Source organism: Neovison vison, chromosome 5, assembly GCF_020171115.1.
Source record: "Neovison vison isolate M4711 chromosome 5, ASM_NN_V1, whole genome shotgun sequence".
NCBI classification, from domain to species: Eukaryota; Metazoa; Chordata; class Mammalia; order Carnivora; family Mustelidae; genus Neogale; species Neogale vison.
In genome coordinates this window covers 166,838,809-166,857,151 of record NC_058095.1, presented here as the reverse complement: position 1 = coordinate 166,857,151, position 18,343 = coordinate 166,838,809, and the positions used below count along the sequence as shown (strand labels likewise).

General features: G+C 57.0%; 1 protein-coding gene and 1 long non-coding RNA gene across 2 annotated transcripts; both read right to left on the bottom strand.

Annotated features, from left to right (window-relative positions):
- Positions 1 to 12,516: 12,516 nt before the first annotated feature.
- LOC122907500 lies at positions 12,517 to 14,072 on the bottom strand. Its single transcript, XM_044250316.1, has 3 exons — positions 14,015 to 14,072; positions 13,166 to 13,615; positions 12,517 to 12,857 (listed from the first exon to the last, which is right to left on the bottom strand). The coding sequence occupies exons 1-3, from the start codon at positions 14,070 to 14,072 to the stop codon at positions 12,517 to 12,519; spliced, it is 849 nt and encodes a 282-aa protein (XP_044106251.1).
- A 793-nt stretch (positions 14,073 to 14,865) lies between these two features.
- LOC122907268 lies at positions 14,866 to 18,108 on the bottom strand. Its single transcript, XR_006384711.1, has 4 exons — positions 18,017 to 18,108; positions 17,816 to 17,915; positions 17,054 to 17,230; positions 14,866 to 15,684 (listed from the first exon to the last, which is right to left on the bottom strand). It is a non-coding gene; the product is annotated as an uncharacterized LOC122907268 (long non-coding RNA).
- Positions 18,109 to 18,343: the final 235 nt, after the last annotated feature.

The window sequence follows — 18,343 nt, the reverse complement described above, 5'->3', positions numbered from 1 at the left end:
GAACCAGGAAGACATAGAAAACCTGAACAGACCCATAACCAGTAAGGAGATTGAAGCAGTCATCAAAAACCTCCCAACAAACAAGAGCCCAGGGTCAGATGGCTTCCCAGGGGAATTCTACGAAACATTTCAAGAAAAATTAAAACTATTCACCTGAAACTGTTCCAAAATATAGAAATGGAAGGAAAACTTCCAAACTCATTTGATGAAACCAGCATTACCTTGATCCCAAAACCAAAGACTCCACCAAAAAGAATTACAAACCAATATCCCTGGTGAACATGGATGTAAAAAACTCTCATCAAAACATTAGCCAGGGGTGCCTGGGTGGCTCAGTTGGTTAAAGTCTCTGCCTTCGACTCAGGTCATGATCCCAGGGTCCTGGGATTGAGCCCTGCATTGGTCTCTCTGCTCAGCAGGGAGCCAGCTTCCACCTCTCTCTCTCTGCCTTCTCTCTGCCTACTTGTGATCTCTGCCTGTCAAATAAATAAATAAAATCTTTTTTAAAAAATTAAAAAATATGATCCAACATATCCAAAATATGATGCCAATATGATCCAACAGTACATTAAAAAAGATTTTTCACCACGACCAAGTGGGATTTATTCCAGGGCTGCAAGGTTGGTTTAACATCCCCAAATCAATGTGATACAATACATTAAAAAAAGAAAGAACAAGAACCATATGATACTCTCAAAAGATGCTGAAAAAGCATCTGACAAAGTATAACATCCTTTCCTGATCAAAACTTTTCACGGTGTAGGGATAGAAGGCACATGCCTCAATATCATCAAAGCCATCTATGAAAAACCCACAACGAATATCATTCTCGATGGAGAAAAACTGAGAGCTTTTCCACTAAGGTCAGGAACACGGCAGGGATGTCCATTATCACCACTGCTATTCAACATAGTACTAGAAGTCCTAGCTTCAGCAATCAGGCAACAAAAATAAATTGAAGGCATCCAAATCGGCAAAGAAGAAGTCAAACTATCACTCTTTGCAGATGATATGATCCTTTATATGGAAAACCCAAAAGACTCTACTGCAAAACTGCTAGAACTCATTCAGGAATTCAGTAAAGTGTCAGGATATAAAATCCATGCACAGAAATCAGTTACATTTTCTATATACCAACAAGACAGAAGAAAGAGAAATTAAGGCATCAATCCCATTTATAATTGCACCCAAAACTTTAAGATACCTAGGAATAAACCTAACCAAAGAGGCAAAGAATCTGTACTCAGACAACTACAAAGTACTCATGAAAGAAATCGAGGAAGACACAAAGAAATGGGGAAACTTTCCATGCTCATGGATTAGAAGAAAAAATATTAGGAAAGTGTCTATGCTACCTAGAGCAATCTACACGTTTCATGCAATCCCTATCAAAATCCCATCAATTTTTTTCAAAGAAAGGAAACAAATAATCCTAAAATTTATATGGAACCAGAAGACCACAAATAGCCAGAGGAATGTTGAAAAAGAAAGCCAAAGTTGGCAGCATCACAATTCCAGACTTCAAGCTCTATTACAAAACTGTCATCATCAAGACAGTATGGTACCAGCACAAAAACACACATAGATCAATGGAACAGAATAGAGATCCCAGAAATGGACCCTCAACTCTAGTCAACTAATCTTTGACAAAGCAGGAAAGAATGTCCAGTGGAAAGAAGACAGCCTCTTCAAAAAATGGTGCTGGGAGAATTGGACAGCCACGTGCAGAAGAATGAAACTGGACCATTTCCTTACACCACACACAAAAATAGACTCAAAATGGATGAACGACCTCAACGTGCTACAGGAATCCATCCAAATTCTTGAGGAGAACACAGGCAGCAACCTCTTAGACTTCAGCCACAGCCACTTCTTCCTAGAAACATTGCCAAAGGCAAGGGAAGCAAGGGCAAAAATGAACTATTGGGACTTCATTGGGTTCAAAAGCTTCTGCACAGCAAAGGAAACAGTCAACAAAACCAAAAGATAACTGACAGAATGGGAGAAGATATTCACAAATAAAGGGCTAGTATCCAAAATAGTTATCAAACTCAACACCAAAAGAACAAATAATCCAATCAAGAAATGGGCAGAGGACATGAACAGACATTTCTGCAGAGAAGACATCCAGATGGCCAGCAGACCCATGAAAAAGTGCTCCACATCACCCGGCATCAGAGAAATACAAATCAAAACCACAACGAATTACCACCTCACACCAGTCGGAATGGCTAAAATTAACAAGTCAGGAAATGACAGATGCTGGCGAGGATGTGGAGAAAGAGGAACCCTCCTGCATTGTTGGGGGGAATGCAAGCTGGTGCAGCCACTCTGGAAAACAACATGGAGGTTACTCAAAAAGTGGAAAATAGAACTGCCCTATGACCCAGCAATCGCATTACTGGGCTTTTATCTTAAAGATACAAACGTAGTGATCTGAAGGGGCACGTGCACCCGAATGTTCATAGCAGCAATGTCCACAATAGCCAAACTATGGAAAGAGCTTAGATGTCCATCCACAGATGAATGGATAGAGAAGATGTGGTTCATATACACAATGGAATACTATGCAGCCCTCGAAAGAAATGAAATCTTGCCATTCGCGATGACGTGGATGGAACTGGAGGGTATTATGCTGAGTGCAGTAAGTCCATCAGAGAAGGACAGTCATCAGGTGATCTCCCTGGTAAGGGCAGTCTGAGAAACAAGAGCATCACAGGGGAAAGGAGGGGAAAATGAAACAAGATGTAACCAGAGAGGGAGAAACCATAACAGACTCTCAAACTTTGGGAAAAAAACCAGGGACGCTGGAATGGAGGTCGGTGGGAGGGATGGGGCCGCGCGACGGACGGACACTGGGGAGGGCAGTGCTGCGCTGGGTGCTGGGCAGTGTGTGAGCCTGATGATTCACAGACCTGCACCCCGGGACAAATCAGACATTATATTAATTTTAAAAATCTTTAGCAGGAAAAAGAAGAACATCTTTGTACCTTTGAAAATGAAGTCACATTTGGTAGCTCTGAACTGTTCCTGTCGAATTTTTCTAACGAGAATCATTGGAATTCTTCAGCGCACGTAACCTTCAGACCGCAAATATGTTTTGAAAATAGTTTTAGTATTAATAAAGGATTTTTTTGATTCCTGTAAAAAGTACAACAGAATTTTTAAAATAAAATACATTACGGTTTCGGGGTGCCTGGGTGGTTCAGTGGGTTAAGCCTCTGCCTTCGGCTCAGGTCCTGATCTCAGGGTCCTGGGATCGAGTCCCGCATCGGGCTCTCTGCTCGGCGGGGACCCTGCTTCCCCCTCTCTCTCTGCCTCTCTGCCTCCATGTGATCTCTGTCAAATAAATAAATAAAATCCTTAAAAAAAGAAAAAAAATTAAATAAATAAATAAAATTGCTCTTGGGCAAAAGGCTCACCGCACAGCATCAGCGCCAAGGTTCACTCGGTCTGGAGAGTTTCTGGAATTTGCTTTTGAATTATTCATCTCCACTTTGCTGTAAGGCTTCGAAAGCTCTGGGTTGCGACGTGGCCCTGCTTGCCTGTGGTGCGATCTCGTGTGAACACTGCGTCTCTGCCTGTTTCCCTCCCTGAGCACTTGGCGCGCGTCGCCTGCCTCCCTGGGTTTGGTGACATTCCACGGGACAAGGTCTGCACACGCACCACGAATGGGGTTATTCCCCGCGATGGGTGTCGCTGCTGGCCCCGGGCTTGAGTCGGCAAGGGAACCTCTGCGACCCCTTTTCCCCAAGTCTTCTCGTCCTTTCTGGCTTCTGCCTCGCTTCTGCACTGCGGTCCACACGGCGTCTTGCTTGAGCTTCTGAAATGTCTCGTACGGTGACCAGCTTCGTATTCGAATAGCAGTAACGTGTCTTGCCTTTACAGGCATTTACATTTTCCGCTCGTTTTAAAACAGTTTGCGCACCTGAGCAACAGGTTAGGCGGCGCTCCCGTCCCAGCCCCGTGGTCCTCTCCCTCTACCTTCCCCAGCGCCCCATGGAGCAAGTGTGGGTCAGCGGACCAGAGATGGTCTTTCTCCTCTGAATCTCCCCGTAATTTTGAGAGAGCCCTCGCTGCACTTTATTGGCTGTCCTTTATTTGGGGCGTTACTCTCGCTTTGTCTGAGCACTGAGCCCAGGGAAAGCGGTCCTTCTGCCCATTTTCCTGAAAGTCTGCTTTTCTTTGATGCCGCCAAAGGGACCCATTCCAGTACGATCCTGACTGTTGAGGCCTGACGGGCCCTGTCTTCAGAGCACGTGTGTTAGGAGAAAGGGAGTCCAAAACTGCGATGTCTGTCCTTCAGCCAGAGACAGACACCAGAGACTATTGTTTGGAAATTCATGAGGACTTTGTCGTAGCGTGCAAATCCCTTGGCCACCACAGGTGACCTCATGGGGAAAGTATGCACAGGAACAATGGAGGTGTTGGAAACGGTTTGCATTCCATCCAGGAGTCATATTAACAGACCAAACATTAACTCCCCTGCCAAAGTTCATCCGTGGGATGTGGGGGTGACCTGGCCCCCCGCACCGTGTACTTTGGCAACTTGACATCCTTTTCTGTGTCCTTTGCGCAGAGGGGAAGTACGCAGGTAAGTCATCTGTCCTGCTTTGAAGACAGGAAGGAGAAGTGACAGCGCGCAGAGCCCTGTGCCCCGCCAGGGACCCCAGGTCCTCACTGGTCTGCGCACAGCCTGCCGTGTGACAGGAGCTCACGCAGGGAGGCGGTCGACACGCACGCTGGCAGAAGCTATGAACACAGGAAGCCAGCAGCGTATTGGGAATTTTCCATTATGACACACTCGTTATAGGAAGTCAGGGAAATAAAAAACAAATGGAAGAAAAAGATGAAATCACTTAGTCTCGTCACCCAGAGAAAACCATGCAGAGCATCTTTGTAGGAGGAAAACTCCTGCTCTCATATGCGCCTGCGCTCTTCCTGGCTCTGGAGCAGAAACGCTACGGTAGCTCCTGGGTAGGCCAGCCCCTCTCTTAGCTCCTGACCAGGTCGCTGCCCCAGCGCCCGAGGCCTGAGGGCTGGCCACGCAGCCCGCCCGACCGCCTCCCTCTTGGCACGCAGGGTGTGGATATTTTTTGCTCTTACAGATAAGGCTGTCCTAAACAAATAAATAAACAGATAAGGCTATCCAAGATGCATATTTGGGGGATATTGATTTTTTCCATTTTTTGAATTTTTTCCTTTGAATTCCTTTCTCAGAAGTACGATGTTGGCACAGGATATGGATGTCTTTAAGGCTCTTGACACACGTTACCTGCTGAACTCACACCAAGCGCTTTCAGTTACATAAAACCCGTCCAACGCCAGAACCCCCGGCCTCCGTTGCAGCGCGGGGGCAAGGCGTCGGCTCGGCGCTCCGAGGCAGGGAACGACGCGAGGCAAGAACGGTCCGAGTCTCCGGCGGCACGGGGCCCCTCCGGGAAGTTCGGGCCCGTGGCGGCGAGGCTGGGGCTCCATTCTGGAGGGGACCCTCCCGCCGCCGAGCCTGCAGAGTTGCACAGAGCTGGCCCGGGGCGAGGTGGCACGCATGAGCGGGCCCGGGGTCCCGAGGCAGGAGAGGCTGGAAGCGTGTCTACTGCTCGGCAGCGGAACCGCCGAGAAGGCCTTGAAAGCTCACGGCGGTTTCTCTCCCATCCCTGTTCATGCTGCACAGGAGACAGGACTCTCCAGAGGCGTGACCACATTCCTCCTCTTCTTCCCGGATGACTGGCTCTGATTTTCCATTTTTCAACCCTTCTAGGTTGGACGGCTTCGTGCATCTGTTTCCTGAACCGACCCCACGGGCTGCAGGCAGCGGGACGAGGGGGGGTTGCTGGGGCTGCAGAGGTGGTGAGAGCTCAGTGGGACCTCTCTGCTCCCCCAGACTGAGACCCTGTGATCCGCACGGCTGGCGTCCAGCTGGCGGCGCCCCGGGCAACTTGGCCTGGGGTCCCTCCTCGCTGAGGACTGGCTTTCGCTGCCACAGCCCTGGGTGGCCACCGTGAAGCCGGGCTGGACCAGCTTGGAGCCCGAGGTCCGACCGGTGATCATCTAGTCGGATTTCAGGCCTTTGAAGTTTGGAATAAGAACCCCGAGCCCCTCCCCTCCCCCGAGGCCACAACCTTCAGTTTGTTGGTGGTTCAGAGCAGCCAAATTCCTGCTTCTCCGTGAGCGAAAACAAAACCTCAGCAGCAAGCGCCCAGTGCCGGCCGCGCACACTGCTGTTCGGTGGTGGAGCTCCCCGGCGCAGCCCGCCCACCGGCCCTCCGCCTGCGGCCCCGCGTCCTGTCCTGCAGGGGAGAAGCTCACCGACCTTGCCACCTCATCGGCACCTGCTACAGGCGGGGCCTTCGGAAGGTCGCAAGAAACCCTGCGACCCCGAGTTCCTGGACTCCCCTCTTCCCTCAGGCCCCCTCTGTCCGTGACTCCCGTCCCCGCGGTGGGGGCCTTTGGCGCAGGCCTCCCCAGGGCCACAGACAGGGTCACGGGCAGGAGGGGGCAGACACTCTCCATCTAGAAGCGGTCAGGAAATTGGGGCCCTTTGCCCCGGACACAAGCCCCCTCCCCACGGAAGAGGGGACTCGTCTGCATCTTGCCAAACAGCCATGGGGCAGCCTGTCTTTCCAGGGAGGAGATGATGCGCGATCCGGAGAGAGCCACAGCGTGGGGCAGAACAGCGCGGGGGACGCTCCGGCCCGCTGAGGGACAGACGCCGACGCAGAGGGCAAACGGCAGGCATCCGTCCGCACGGAGCTCAAAGGGGACAAGCCGATCGGCGGCAGTGACAGAGCCCAGAGCACCAGGCCGCCTCTGGCGGGAGGGGGACCTTCGGCAAGACGGAGAGCTCCTGTGTGTCACGGAGGTGGGGGTCACACAGGATGGCCGGTCCGTCACGGCCCTACCGCGTGCACCTTCACCTGCAAAGCCCCGCGTCCGCCAAGACAAACAGCCCAGGAGAGCCCTTTGTGACCGCGCCGAAGTGACGTGCCCAGACTCAGAGCCCGCGAAGAATTTCTGGGATTCTTTCCTCCTGGTTGGATTCTCTCAACCAAAACTAGACTCTGCTGAACGCTCCAAGCCGTCAGAATTCCTTGGAAACAGTTTCCCACCAAACACCTCCCTTCCCCAGCTTTGCTCTATTTACTTAGGCCCAGGCTTTTCGTAACGGAGACGTGTGGCAGCCGGTGGAGCCGGACCCTTCCGCCGTCGCGGCCGGCGGGGAAGCAGGACGCGGCCGGGAGAGCGAGCGTGTGGGGCGGCCGGGCCGGGTCTGCGCCGAGCCCTCCCACGGTCAGAGCCCGGCTCCACCACCCAAGCGGCCCCGCGGCTGTGCTCTCTGGGGGCCTTTCCCTGAAGGCCCAGAGCCAACACCTCTGGCCCAGCCCGAGCTCACCTCGGGTCGGGGGTCGTTCTAGAAGCGGCTCTGCGGACGGGACTGCGGGCTGCGGGCAGGACAGGGGTGTGTGCGGCCCGTGCCCCGCGCTCCTGCCCGGACGGCCTCCTCTGGCAGCCCCTGGTTTCCTTTCGGGGCTCCCCTGGCCCGAGCGGTCTGAGCGGAGAGGCCCATGTCCGGGGACCTGCCCGCGCCGGCCCGGGGCTTTGAGCTCCTCGGGCCAACCAAGGAACTCGCGTTTCCCACAAGCCTGCCGCCCCCACGAAGTCCTAAAGAATGAAGTCCAGCTCGGCCGTCACGCCAGGCCGGAGTGGGAACCCCTGCTCGAACTCCGGGCCGCACCGAGCCTTCTCCAGGCCCACGGTTACACCACGGAAAGCCGCCACCGCGACCCGCTTTTGTGTGGACGATCTCGTTTCCCCGATAAACACCAACGGGTGCGCCCAACTCTAGAAGGGGCCGCGGGGCTGTGGTCCAGGGGCCTGACCTCCCTCCCACAGCCGGTGGGAGACCAGCTTCCCACACTCCCCGCCGGCATGTGGCCTCGCCACCGTTCTGACGGGTGTGCCCTGATGTCCGTGTGCCTTTGATCGGCGTTTCCCTCGTGGGGAATGATGGCGGCAAAGCGTCAGTTCAGACCTTTTGCTCATTTTCTAATTGTCTTGGTTGTTTCTGATGGCTGGATCTAGAGTATATTTTGGGTTCAAGTCCTGTGTTAGAACTGTGATTTGCAAATACTTCTCTCATTCACGTTTATCCTGGGAAGGGGTCTTCCGCCAAGGAGAAGCTTTCGTCCCCCCCAAATGGGCAACTTCCCCAGCTTACCCCGGTGCGTCCATGCCCTTGCGCTCCTCGGCCGCGTGCCGGGAATGCACCCCCTGGGCCACACCCTGAGGGTCACGGGGAGCCGTGGGGAAGCTCCACCGGGGCCCGCAGTCCTGCCCGCAGGCCGCGGAGCCTTCTCCTCTGTCTGCAACATTTCGCGGTCGCCGTCACCCCGGGTGACAGCTGGTTTCCGCTTAGCCTCCCGCGGCTTCCCCTCAGCTCGCCAGACACGGCCGCTGCTGCTTACTAACCTCCCTGCCTGGCCGCGCAGGGCCCCCTCCTGGTCACAGGCTCCCGGCAGCCTCTGCGCAGGCCAGGCCGGCTCAGTGAGGCCGCGAGCCCCGGCGGTGTCGTACGGCCTCTAAGGCCACACCGCAGGAACCGCACACCCCCTGCGCCACCCACCCGCCCCGCTGGGCTCCGTCCTTAGCCCGACTAGTGTGCGCTTCTGAGACAAGGACCCGCGCGTCTCCGGCACCTGGTAGGCGTTCACAGATGAGTTTGTGTGCCCGGCTCCGGGGGCCCCAGGGTGGGTGACGTGGTGGTGACCCTGGGAGCCCGGGCTCCGCTTTGGGACAACCTGTGCCTGTGTCCACCCAGGTCCGGAGCCACGGACCATTCAGCGGCTCGTAGACGCCACGATGTCACGCTCCCCTGCTGATGTCCCTTTGCGGAGTGTGACAGGCGATGAGGCGAGCCAGCCCTCCCCGGGGGCCCCGGCTGGGAAGAGTCTGTCCTGGCTCCCCAGCCAAGGGCTTTCTCTCCCGCTCACCTCTCAGCAAAGCTTTTTCCCACCACAAAAGTAAGGGGTACAAGGGGACGTGGACCAGCCGCCGGCCGGCTCTCTCTGAGCAGAATCTTCCATCTCGGTCCCGCTGGTGCATCTCAAAGAGCAGCAGTGACTCTGCGGCTGACAGGAGACTCTTGTTTGTGTGGTGTAGACGGTGGCCAATGCGGTGTAGACGGAGGGGCCCGGATCAGCCAGGGGGAGGGGCTGGCTGTCTCAGTGCTACGGAGACATCCCTAGACAACGGTTCCCACAAAGCGTGGCTAGCCCCAAACCAAAGACTGTGCTGCTGGGCAGCTCGTGCAGACACGGGCTTCCCGAAGACAGGCCCCCACGGCCCCAGGGTCCTGGCAGTAGACAACGGCGTTTACTACGGGACGGAAGAGCCTGGGCCGTGGGCTCCGCGACCCTGATTGGATTCCGGCTTTTCAGAGCTTTTCGCTGTGTGACCTGGAGTCACTTGCGTAACTTGATTTCACCGATCTGGTCTGTGAACGAAAGACAGAAACACCCGTGTTGAAGGGTGAGCCTTCAAGACCCAAAATAAAACGTGTCAGTGATCAATTACTCAGGAGATGATATTAAGGCGACCGGTTATGCATTGGGGTAAAATAAGATTCCTCCTCTTCACTCTCCATTCCCTGTGGTAGGGTGCGGATGTAGAAATGTAGAAAATACATTTCGGACGGATCAAGGACTCACACGCGACAGAACGGGGAGGAAAGCAGGCAGGCATGCACTCCCGTGGTCTCCGGAGGAAGAAGGCAGTGCCGGGGGGTCTGGACCTTCCGGATACAAAATCCGGGGGCGCCGCAGAAAGGCTGGTGGACGTGCGTCTGGTACGCTCGGAGCTCTTCACGGAGTAAACGTGATCATGAAGGAGAAGCTGGGGAAGCTTTCTGTGCACACGGCAAGCGGGCAACCTTCATCCCGTGGGGAGGACGCAGAGCACTCCCGAGCCAGCCTGCCCACAGATAACAGCCACCCGTCTGGACAGAGTGGAAACCCGCTGCCTGGAGGAGTGGGGCTGACAAAGGTCCCCGCGCGGCAGCCGTCCGTGCCCTGGCCCAGCCACATTGGCACCCCACACGTGACACCGTTTCACGGTTTTGCAAACTGTTTCCACTGCAGGGACACTGGGAAAGGACCATGAAATCTGTCTGATTTGAGTGTGAATCTTCAATTATCTCAAAATTTTAAAAGAGTGAATTTTAAAAATCAATTTTTGTAATTTACAGGATATGATCGTCTCAACAAATGTACAGAAAGCAGTGGACAAAATTCAGCAAATATTCATAGTTTAAAAAACCAGCACACGAGAAGAACCAAGGTCCCTCAGAAACACACAGCTGCTGTAAACAGTGAGACACCAGTTTCCAGCTGAGATAAGAAACAACTGGAGAATCACGGCTCCAACTACTGCCAGCATGTGCTGGAGATAATGGTCGGAGAAACCCGGCCAGAAAGAACATCAGATAAGCAAGAACCTCACACCAGAGCCTGAAGGACGCGGTGTCTCGGCTCCCTTTGCCTCATCCATCAATCCAGCTTCCAACGAAAAGTCACGAGGTGGCCACAGGCGGCTCGAACACGTGCTCCAGCTGCGTGGGCCCAGTGGGGACTCCGGAGGGATCGGACCAGTCATTTAGAATCTCTACACTAACAAGCCAAGGGTTCTCACGAACAATGTCACCAGCACGCAACAGTAAATGAATGATGTAAACAGAGAGATGGAAACGCCAAGAAAGAACAAAAAAGAAACGCAAGACAAGACACACAGGGTCGTGGAGGTCAGGCACACCCGGGCGGCCTCGGTCTGGCGACGAGGGAAGGGTTGGCGGGGCCCAGAACATTGGATCAATGGGTCCAAGAAGGAGCCTCCAGAGGAATGAGGAATTGTCTTGATTAAGTGAAAAGAAAAGGCCCCTTACCACACCCCGTGTGTGGGGAGCGCAGCGGTGATGCCTGGGGGCTTGAGATCGGTTCCAGAAGAAAGGTCTCGAGTGTGTGATCTGGTTCCCCATTGTGAAACTGGAGAGAGATGAGCAAATCCCACCCAAAGGAAGAAGAAAAAAAGATATAATAAATCAAAGGATTGAAACCAGAAAAACAGCAGAGAAAATCAACAACGCCCAAAGCTAGTTCTTCGGAAAGATTAGTAAGATTGTAAGTCTCCAGCAAGACCAAGGTGGGGGCTGGGGACACAGATTACTAACATCAGAAGAGAAACCGGGGCCATGAGCACTGACTCCAGAACACGGACACGTGAAGGGACAGGATGAACGAGTCTGAGCCTGCCCACCTGGAATGGGCCAGTTCTGTGGAAGACACAGCCCAGTGGCGCGCACGCAGAGAATCAGATGGTTCGGCTGGTATATGTGCATATACACGAGAGAAACTGAGTCAATAATTAATAATCTTCCAGAATAACACCAGACCCAGTGGGTCCACTGGCAAATTGTGCCAAATGTTTAAGGAAGAAATGATACCAATACTTTGCAATCCCAGAAACTAGGAGCAGAGTACATTCGAACTCATTCAAATATCAGGCAAACTTTACTCTGAGATAAACTAAGAAAAGGAAAAGTACACACCACCATCTCTCAGGAACGTAGGTGCAAAAATCCGCAAGAAAATAGTAGTGAATTGAATTCAATAATGCACACACGGACCGCGAACCAGGACCAAGTGGGATTTGCCTGCGTGTGCTGAGCAGGAAAAAAATCGTACTACCATAACCACAGTGACATAAGGCATTTCACAATAATCCAACTCTCATTTATGAGAAAAAGCCTCAGCAAACCAGGAATAGAAGAGAAATTTTTTTTTTAAAGATTTTATTTATTTATTTGACAGAGACACGGCGAGAGAGGGAACACAAGCAGGGGGAGTGGGCGAGGGAGAAGCAGGCTTCCCAACGAGCAGGGAGCCCGATGCGGGGCTCGATCCCGGGGCCCTGGGATCACCACCTGAGCCAGAGGCGGACGCTTGCGACTGAGCCACCCAGGTGTCCCCAGAAGAGAACTTTTCAACTTGATGAAGGCCGCCTACAGAAACCTTTAGCTAACATCACGCTTCATGCTGGGAAACCAGAGCTTCAGTCCTAAGGTCAGGAACAAGGCAAGGAGGTCCCTATCTCCACTCCTAGTTAACATGGCACCGGAGGTCCCAGGGGTTGCAATTAAGACAAGGAAAGTAAGTAAAAATTATACAAATTGGGAAGGAAGAAGTGAGACTGTTTGCAGATGACGTTGACTGGGCAGATGGAAAATCCGAAAACTACTGACAGTGGCTCCGGGTGCCGGATCTGGTGCGCGAGGACCCCACAGCTGCGGACGCGAGCCCAGAGCGACCCTGACCCTGGTCCTCGGCTCCCGCAGGACCCTCACTGAGCAGACGGACGACACAGAGAACCCGCAGGGATTTCAGGCTGAGGGCAGGGTTTGCCTGGTCCCGGGCGGAGGGAGCCCAGGGCACGGCGGGGGGCCGGGGGGTCGTGCAGCCCCCCGTCTCAGGGGTCCGGCGAGCCGGTGGTCCCGGCTCGAGGGCTGAGTGCGGAACAAGGCCGGGCAGCCCCCAGTTCTCCGGGCACCGTGCTGCCCACCCTCAGGGAGAGGCGATATAGCCTTCTTGGGACCCCCGGACCCCGGATTCCGCCTCCCACCCCAGCCTGGAGCCCCAGCAGACAGGCCCTGAGAACCTGGGAATGGAGGCAAGGCTGCTCCCGGCTGGCAGACAGACCACGGACACCAGAAACAGCCCGGCGCCCCGGACGGCCGTGTTCTCGCACAGACCCGCGGGTTACCGTCGCGCACTTTCTGTGCCTGCGTCGAAGGTCCACGCGGGCTCTGTCTGGAAAGGGGCACGGAGAGGCGGAGAGTGCACAGGTGACGGCCTCTGCGTGGCTTACGTGGTCGGCAGAGCCACACCCCCGGGGACCTCCACGCGACGCCCTCCCGCAGGACGGACGCTAACTTGGGCGACGCTCCTGGGGGTCTGAGCGGGTCCTTAAGAGGGAGGGAGGGAGGCAGGAGGTCAGAGAGGCTGCTGGTTGGAAGTGAGGGAAGGGGCTGCGGGCTGAGGGACACAGGGGCCCCCAGGCTGGAAAAGGCAGGGAACGGGTGTCCCCAGAGCCCCCGAAGGAGGCAGCCGCCCCACACCTTCTCTCAGCCTTCTGGCCTCCAGAACCACGAGATGACGCGTTTGTGCTGTTGGCGCCTTCAGGAGCACCGGCTGGATGTCCGCGGTGCGCCGAGCCACTGCCAGAGACGTGAGCCACACCGGGGAGGTCCCTGCACCCGGAAGGTGGGTCACAGGCAGACGCCTTTCAGTGGGTGCAGGACAGCCTGTCCTGGACTCAAATCCAAGCAGTGTGGTCTTGGGGTTCTGTGGGGGGCTGGGTGGAGGCAGCAAGTGTGTCGTGGGCCAGAGGCAGGAACACGCAGACCTTGGGAAGAAACCTTCCAGGAAGCGACACCCGGCGGCCCCACGGGCGTCTCCGGACTCTGCACCGTGCACGGGGCTGCCTTGCTCCTCTGCGCACAGATCCCCAGGGTGGGGGGAAGCACTTTCCCTTCCCTCTTGTTCCTCCTTTCTTTGTCCGATGCCACCTCATTCGGAGGGCTGGCCGGCAGGCTCTGGTGGCCCCTCCTGTCCTTCTGCCCATGTTCACGGACACCCATCCCGTGGCACCGGGGAGCCCTCTCCTGCCACTGCCTCGCTGTGCCCAGGCCTCTGTGGGCAGGACAGGAGGGCACAGGGGGGGGCCCAGGGAGGGGCCGTCCTCTGCCTTGGGGAGCACAGCTCGGAGGGCCTCTTCCCCAGGTGGGAGGCGCAGGTCTGTGATGGCAGAGGAAGATGAAGCCGGCAGGCGCCCCCACCTGCCACGAGCTCCCGCCCGGTGCCACAGGTCCTGAGCGGAGAACAGCTCAACCTCTGACCCTCCCACAGCTCCTGCTGAGGACCCCGGGCTCCCTGCCCACAGCCACAGGCCCGCCTCTGGGGCCTACCGTGGCATCCAGGTCCCACGCTCGCGGCAGGGCACCTGTGAGGCAGCCTGTAGGGCATGGGTGGGCAGGGTGCCCACGCTGGGGCACGGCAGGCCCCAGGGTGCAGCCACGGTGGGAGAGCAGGGGCAGGGCAGGTGGGTGTTTGAGGCTTGGCAAGGAGGGGCCCAAGCGGACCCGCCCCCTCTGCCCAGCCTCTGTCCCGGCTCCCTCTGCCCGGAGCAAGTGTGTGGAGTTGCAGAATGACACGTCCACGTGAGAAGAAACCACGGCCGGGCGGTGGGCAAGAGGGCTTTCTCTGTTCTGTTCTCACAGTAACATTTTTGAGGAATGGAATTAAGGCAGGAAGAGGAACCCTTCCTGGAGAATTCTGTTTGCTTATTCTGTTTCTCCCATAAAAACCCCAGCCAGGCAAGTCACTAAACCTGACAAGCCGTCCATCAAAGCAAGGCCCTGGAGGACAGACGAGGAGGGAGGCTGGGCCCGGAGAGACACAGGGGGTGCGGTGGATGCTCGCACAGGAGCCCCCCCGCGGTCTGTTCTGGCCTGTGCGACAGGCAGAAGCACATCCCCGCGGTGAAACCCGGATCCCAGTGACGCTCAAAAGAACCACCCAAGTCTGCTTGGCAGATGCTAAGACACTCAGCAGCCCTTCTGGAAGTTGGTTCAGCATGACAGCACGGGGAAGGAGGGAGCCTGTCCCCACGCTTCCCGCTTCCCGACTGGCTGACGGGCTGCCCTCCGGGCCACACTGGAGGAAGGGCCTCTGTGCTCAGAAGAGTAGTTGGTAATGATGAGACTCGGAGGAAGGAGATTCAGGACGTCCCGTGCAGCCCCTCCAGCGAGATCGGGGGGCTCCAGGCCAGCAGCTGCAGAGGCCGGAACCCCAGGTCTGGGAGGGTGGAGGTGGGGGGAGTGCCGCGCAGGGGGAGGGCGAGGAGAGGCCTGCAGCCTGGGCCCAGCGGGGAGGGGGAGGGAGTGCAGAGCCGAGGGAGGGCCTGCTCCCACCCGACGCACCCACCGCAGACAAAGAAATCACCAAGAATGGGCAGGGAAGGGAGCCGGAAAGATCAAACAGACTCGGAGGCCCTCACAGCGACTTACAGAGGAGCGTGACGTCGAGGGGGCACTGACCGGTCCACGTTCCTCGGGGCACAAATACAGAGTTGTGCTGCTTCTCTTTTATGAAGACTTTCTGAAGCGTTCGGGATAAAACAATATCATGTCTGGGACTGCCTTAAAACACGCAGTGAGGACATGGGTGGGCTGTAGGCGAAGCGGGCCGGTGCGGGCTGGCATCACCGCCAGGGCCCCGGGACGACCGGCCTCGCTGCTCCCTGCGGACTTGAAGGCTCCGTGAGAACCTCACAGACGCGGGGATCCCGGGCGCCCCGTGAGTTCCCTGCGGAGGTGTCTCGGGGGCCACGGCTGAGCCGGGCGTCCGGGGCTCAGCCTCCATCCCCAGGAAGGGCAGGGAGGTCACAGAAGGGACTGCCACGGTCTAGACCACAGGCCTTCGGGGGACGCAAGCGTTCGACGGTGTCCACTGCTCTGTGTGACGCTCCTCCCTGCTGTGCTAGAGGCCGGTCCCTCTTCAGGCTGCCGTCCTGGGGGCCAGCTCCGGAGGGAACGCAGGAGGACACCGTGCACTTCAAACGACCTTGAGGGAAAGGCTGGAGAGAATCGCAGGTTTCAGAACGACACAGGACCCGGCGCCTGCCAGCTGGCGGAGTCCTCCCCCGAGCAGAGAGGGTTCTCTTCCGCAGACCCCCGGGGAAGGAGCCCCACCGTGTTTGCGAACACCCCTGCCTGTTTGACAGGGGAAGCGACTTGTTATCGTGGGACCCGCTAATGAGATCAGATAAGCGAGGCTGGACAGAAGCGTTTCCTTGGCCGGCAATCCCCTGTGAGGCTTGGCCTGGGTGACCTGGGGACTCCAGGATTATCAGCAGACAGGAGACTCAGGGCAGCACCCGCAGGCCTTAGAACAGGGGTGTGGCCTTTGTCCCGGGCGCCCTGCGAGTGTCAGCCAGGCAGTGGGACCCCATTCACTGCCTTCTGTTGCATTTGGACTGATCTCAGGACCAGGCCAGGGAAGCCTCAGACACAGTCTCACCCAGGATGTGGCCCAGAGTTCGCAGCCCGGGTGGGCAGGCCTGACCTCAAGTGACCCCACAGCAGCGTCCCTGGCAAGGCCTCTGGACTGTGGACCTGGGCAGAAGCCACAAGCTTAAGGGAGAGGCCTAGGGGCTGCCCGGGGGTTCCCACAGCCCAGAGGAAGGACCCTGTGCCCCACCTCCCCCACCGCTGGGTGGGCTTAGGGCCAAGTCTAGAGACGGTCAGAACCCCGGGGACCAGCCCTCTGCCCCTCCTCCCTGCGGCTGCTCAGGGCCCGGGACCCAGGATGAGTCAAGGGCCCCCACGTCCCCACCCCAGACCTGCTCTGACGACAGAGTCCTGAGCACCTGGGAGGGAGGGAGGAAGGAGGGGAGGAAGGTCCGCAGGGGAGGGCAACAGCCGTGTGCAGTCAGCCTGGAGCACGCGGTCCGCTCCGTGCTGGTCAGATAAATACAGGAGCAAAGTGTCCTTAGGACGTCCATCACCGACTCCTTACGGAGCGCTGAGAAAATATCCGCCATCCTTAGCAGACAATATTATCACCACCAACGCTATGATGGTGGTGACTTTTCACTGCAGGGGGGTCCACCGGACAGCCCGCACCCTGGGACCCCGACACCCAGCCCTGACCAGTGCCGTCAGGCCATGCTGGGACCTGAGACCAAAGGAAAAGCGTGCACCCGTATGGACACCCCCCAGGTCAGTGTGCACGACCTTCCAGAGCCCGGATGGCCCCGTGGAGAGGGGTGCAGGTCACCGAGCAGCCTGGAACGTCCCTGCTAGGTGGCCGGCCTCAGAGACGAGTGGGCACAGCCGGGTCCACGTCGACGCCTCCTACGGCTGCTCTGCGTGTTTGGTGCTCTCTAAAGTGTTACTTTAAAGTTCATCAGGCTCTGGAGTGTCAGGCCCCGTGTGGACACGTACCTCGGTTCGCCCGGTCTCTGCTGAAGCAAAGTGACCAGCTTCTGTCCCAAGTGTCCTCAAATCTGAGGTCACGGCACTGCTCTGACCCTCCCGGGCAGCGTGCTCTCCGCTGTGTGCTGGTCTGAAGCCAGGGGGGCACGGCTGCTGCCCCTGCAGAGCTGTGCCAGTCTCTTCCCCCTGCAAGGACGGGCCGGGGAGATGGGCAGGAGGGAGGCCCAAGCTGATTTCAGTCCCCTGGACACCTGCACCTCCTTCCCAGACGGGCCCTGACCCCTTCCCGCCACAGGCCCACCTACTTGGTTCCCCTCCCTCATCAAAGAAAGAAAGCTTTGGGGGCGCCTGGGGGGCTCTGCCGGGGAGCGTCTGCCTTCAGCTCAGGTCATGATCTCAGGGTCCTGGGATCGAGTCCCGTGTCAGCTCCCTGCTCCGTGGGGAGCCTGCTTCTCCCTCTCCCTCTGCCCCTCTCCCCAGTTTATGCTCGCACGCTCTCTCTCTCCGGCAAATACATAAGTAAAATCTTTTTAAAAAGACGACGACGACGAAGAAGGCTTTTGGGAGTATCGGGACTTGGTAAGTCTCTGGTGGTTGCGGTCTCCCTCATTTCTACTGGGGAAACTGGGAGAGAGCGCTTCGCGGCCCCTAACTCTCCCAGGGTAAGCAGCCAGCCCCCTCCCCGTGAGCCCCCTCCCCAGAGATGCTGGAGGCTGGCAGCGTCCCAGCCACCCAGCCACCTCCCGCCCTGGGCTTGGCCTCCGAACTCACTGCGGTGCTTTCTGCAGAAAAATCGGAAATCAGCCCGATGTTGTGACAGTCAATGAACGGTCCGTGTCTTTAGAGGCTGTCTGCGTACCGGCAGGACTTCCTAGAGGAATAAAGTAGGTCACGTGACTTTCAAAGCTCCTGATGGCCAAAGATGGAAAAGGAGTCAGTGATTCTCCCAGCAAAGAAAACATTCCTCATCACCTTTGCAATTCGGCCTTTTTGGCCTGAGATGCCACCACGTCACCAGTGCCGCACACGGGACGGGCACGCAGCTTCCCTTCCAGGGACCTCAGGAGGGACCGCCCAGGGCAGCACTCAGGGGACGGGGCCTCCTCACGGCTGTGCCTTGCCCACGTCCCACTTCACGCCACAGCCTGTGCTCGGCCTCGGAGGGCTGGCGGACGCTCGCACGCCGGGCTTGGGAGGGCCGTGACATGTGCGCGCAGCAGCTGGTGCAGCCTGTGAGCAGGCCCCGGCCACCCTGGTCCCCGCGCTCGGGGCTCACGTGGGCACCCCGAGACTCCGGCT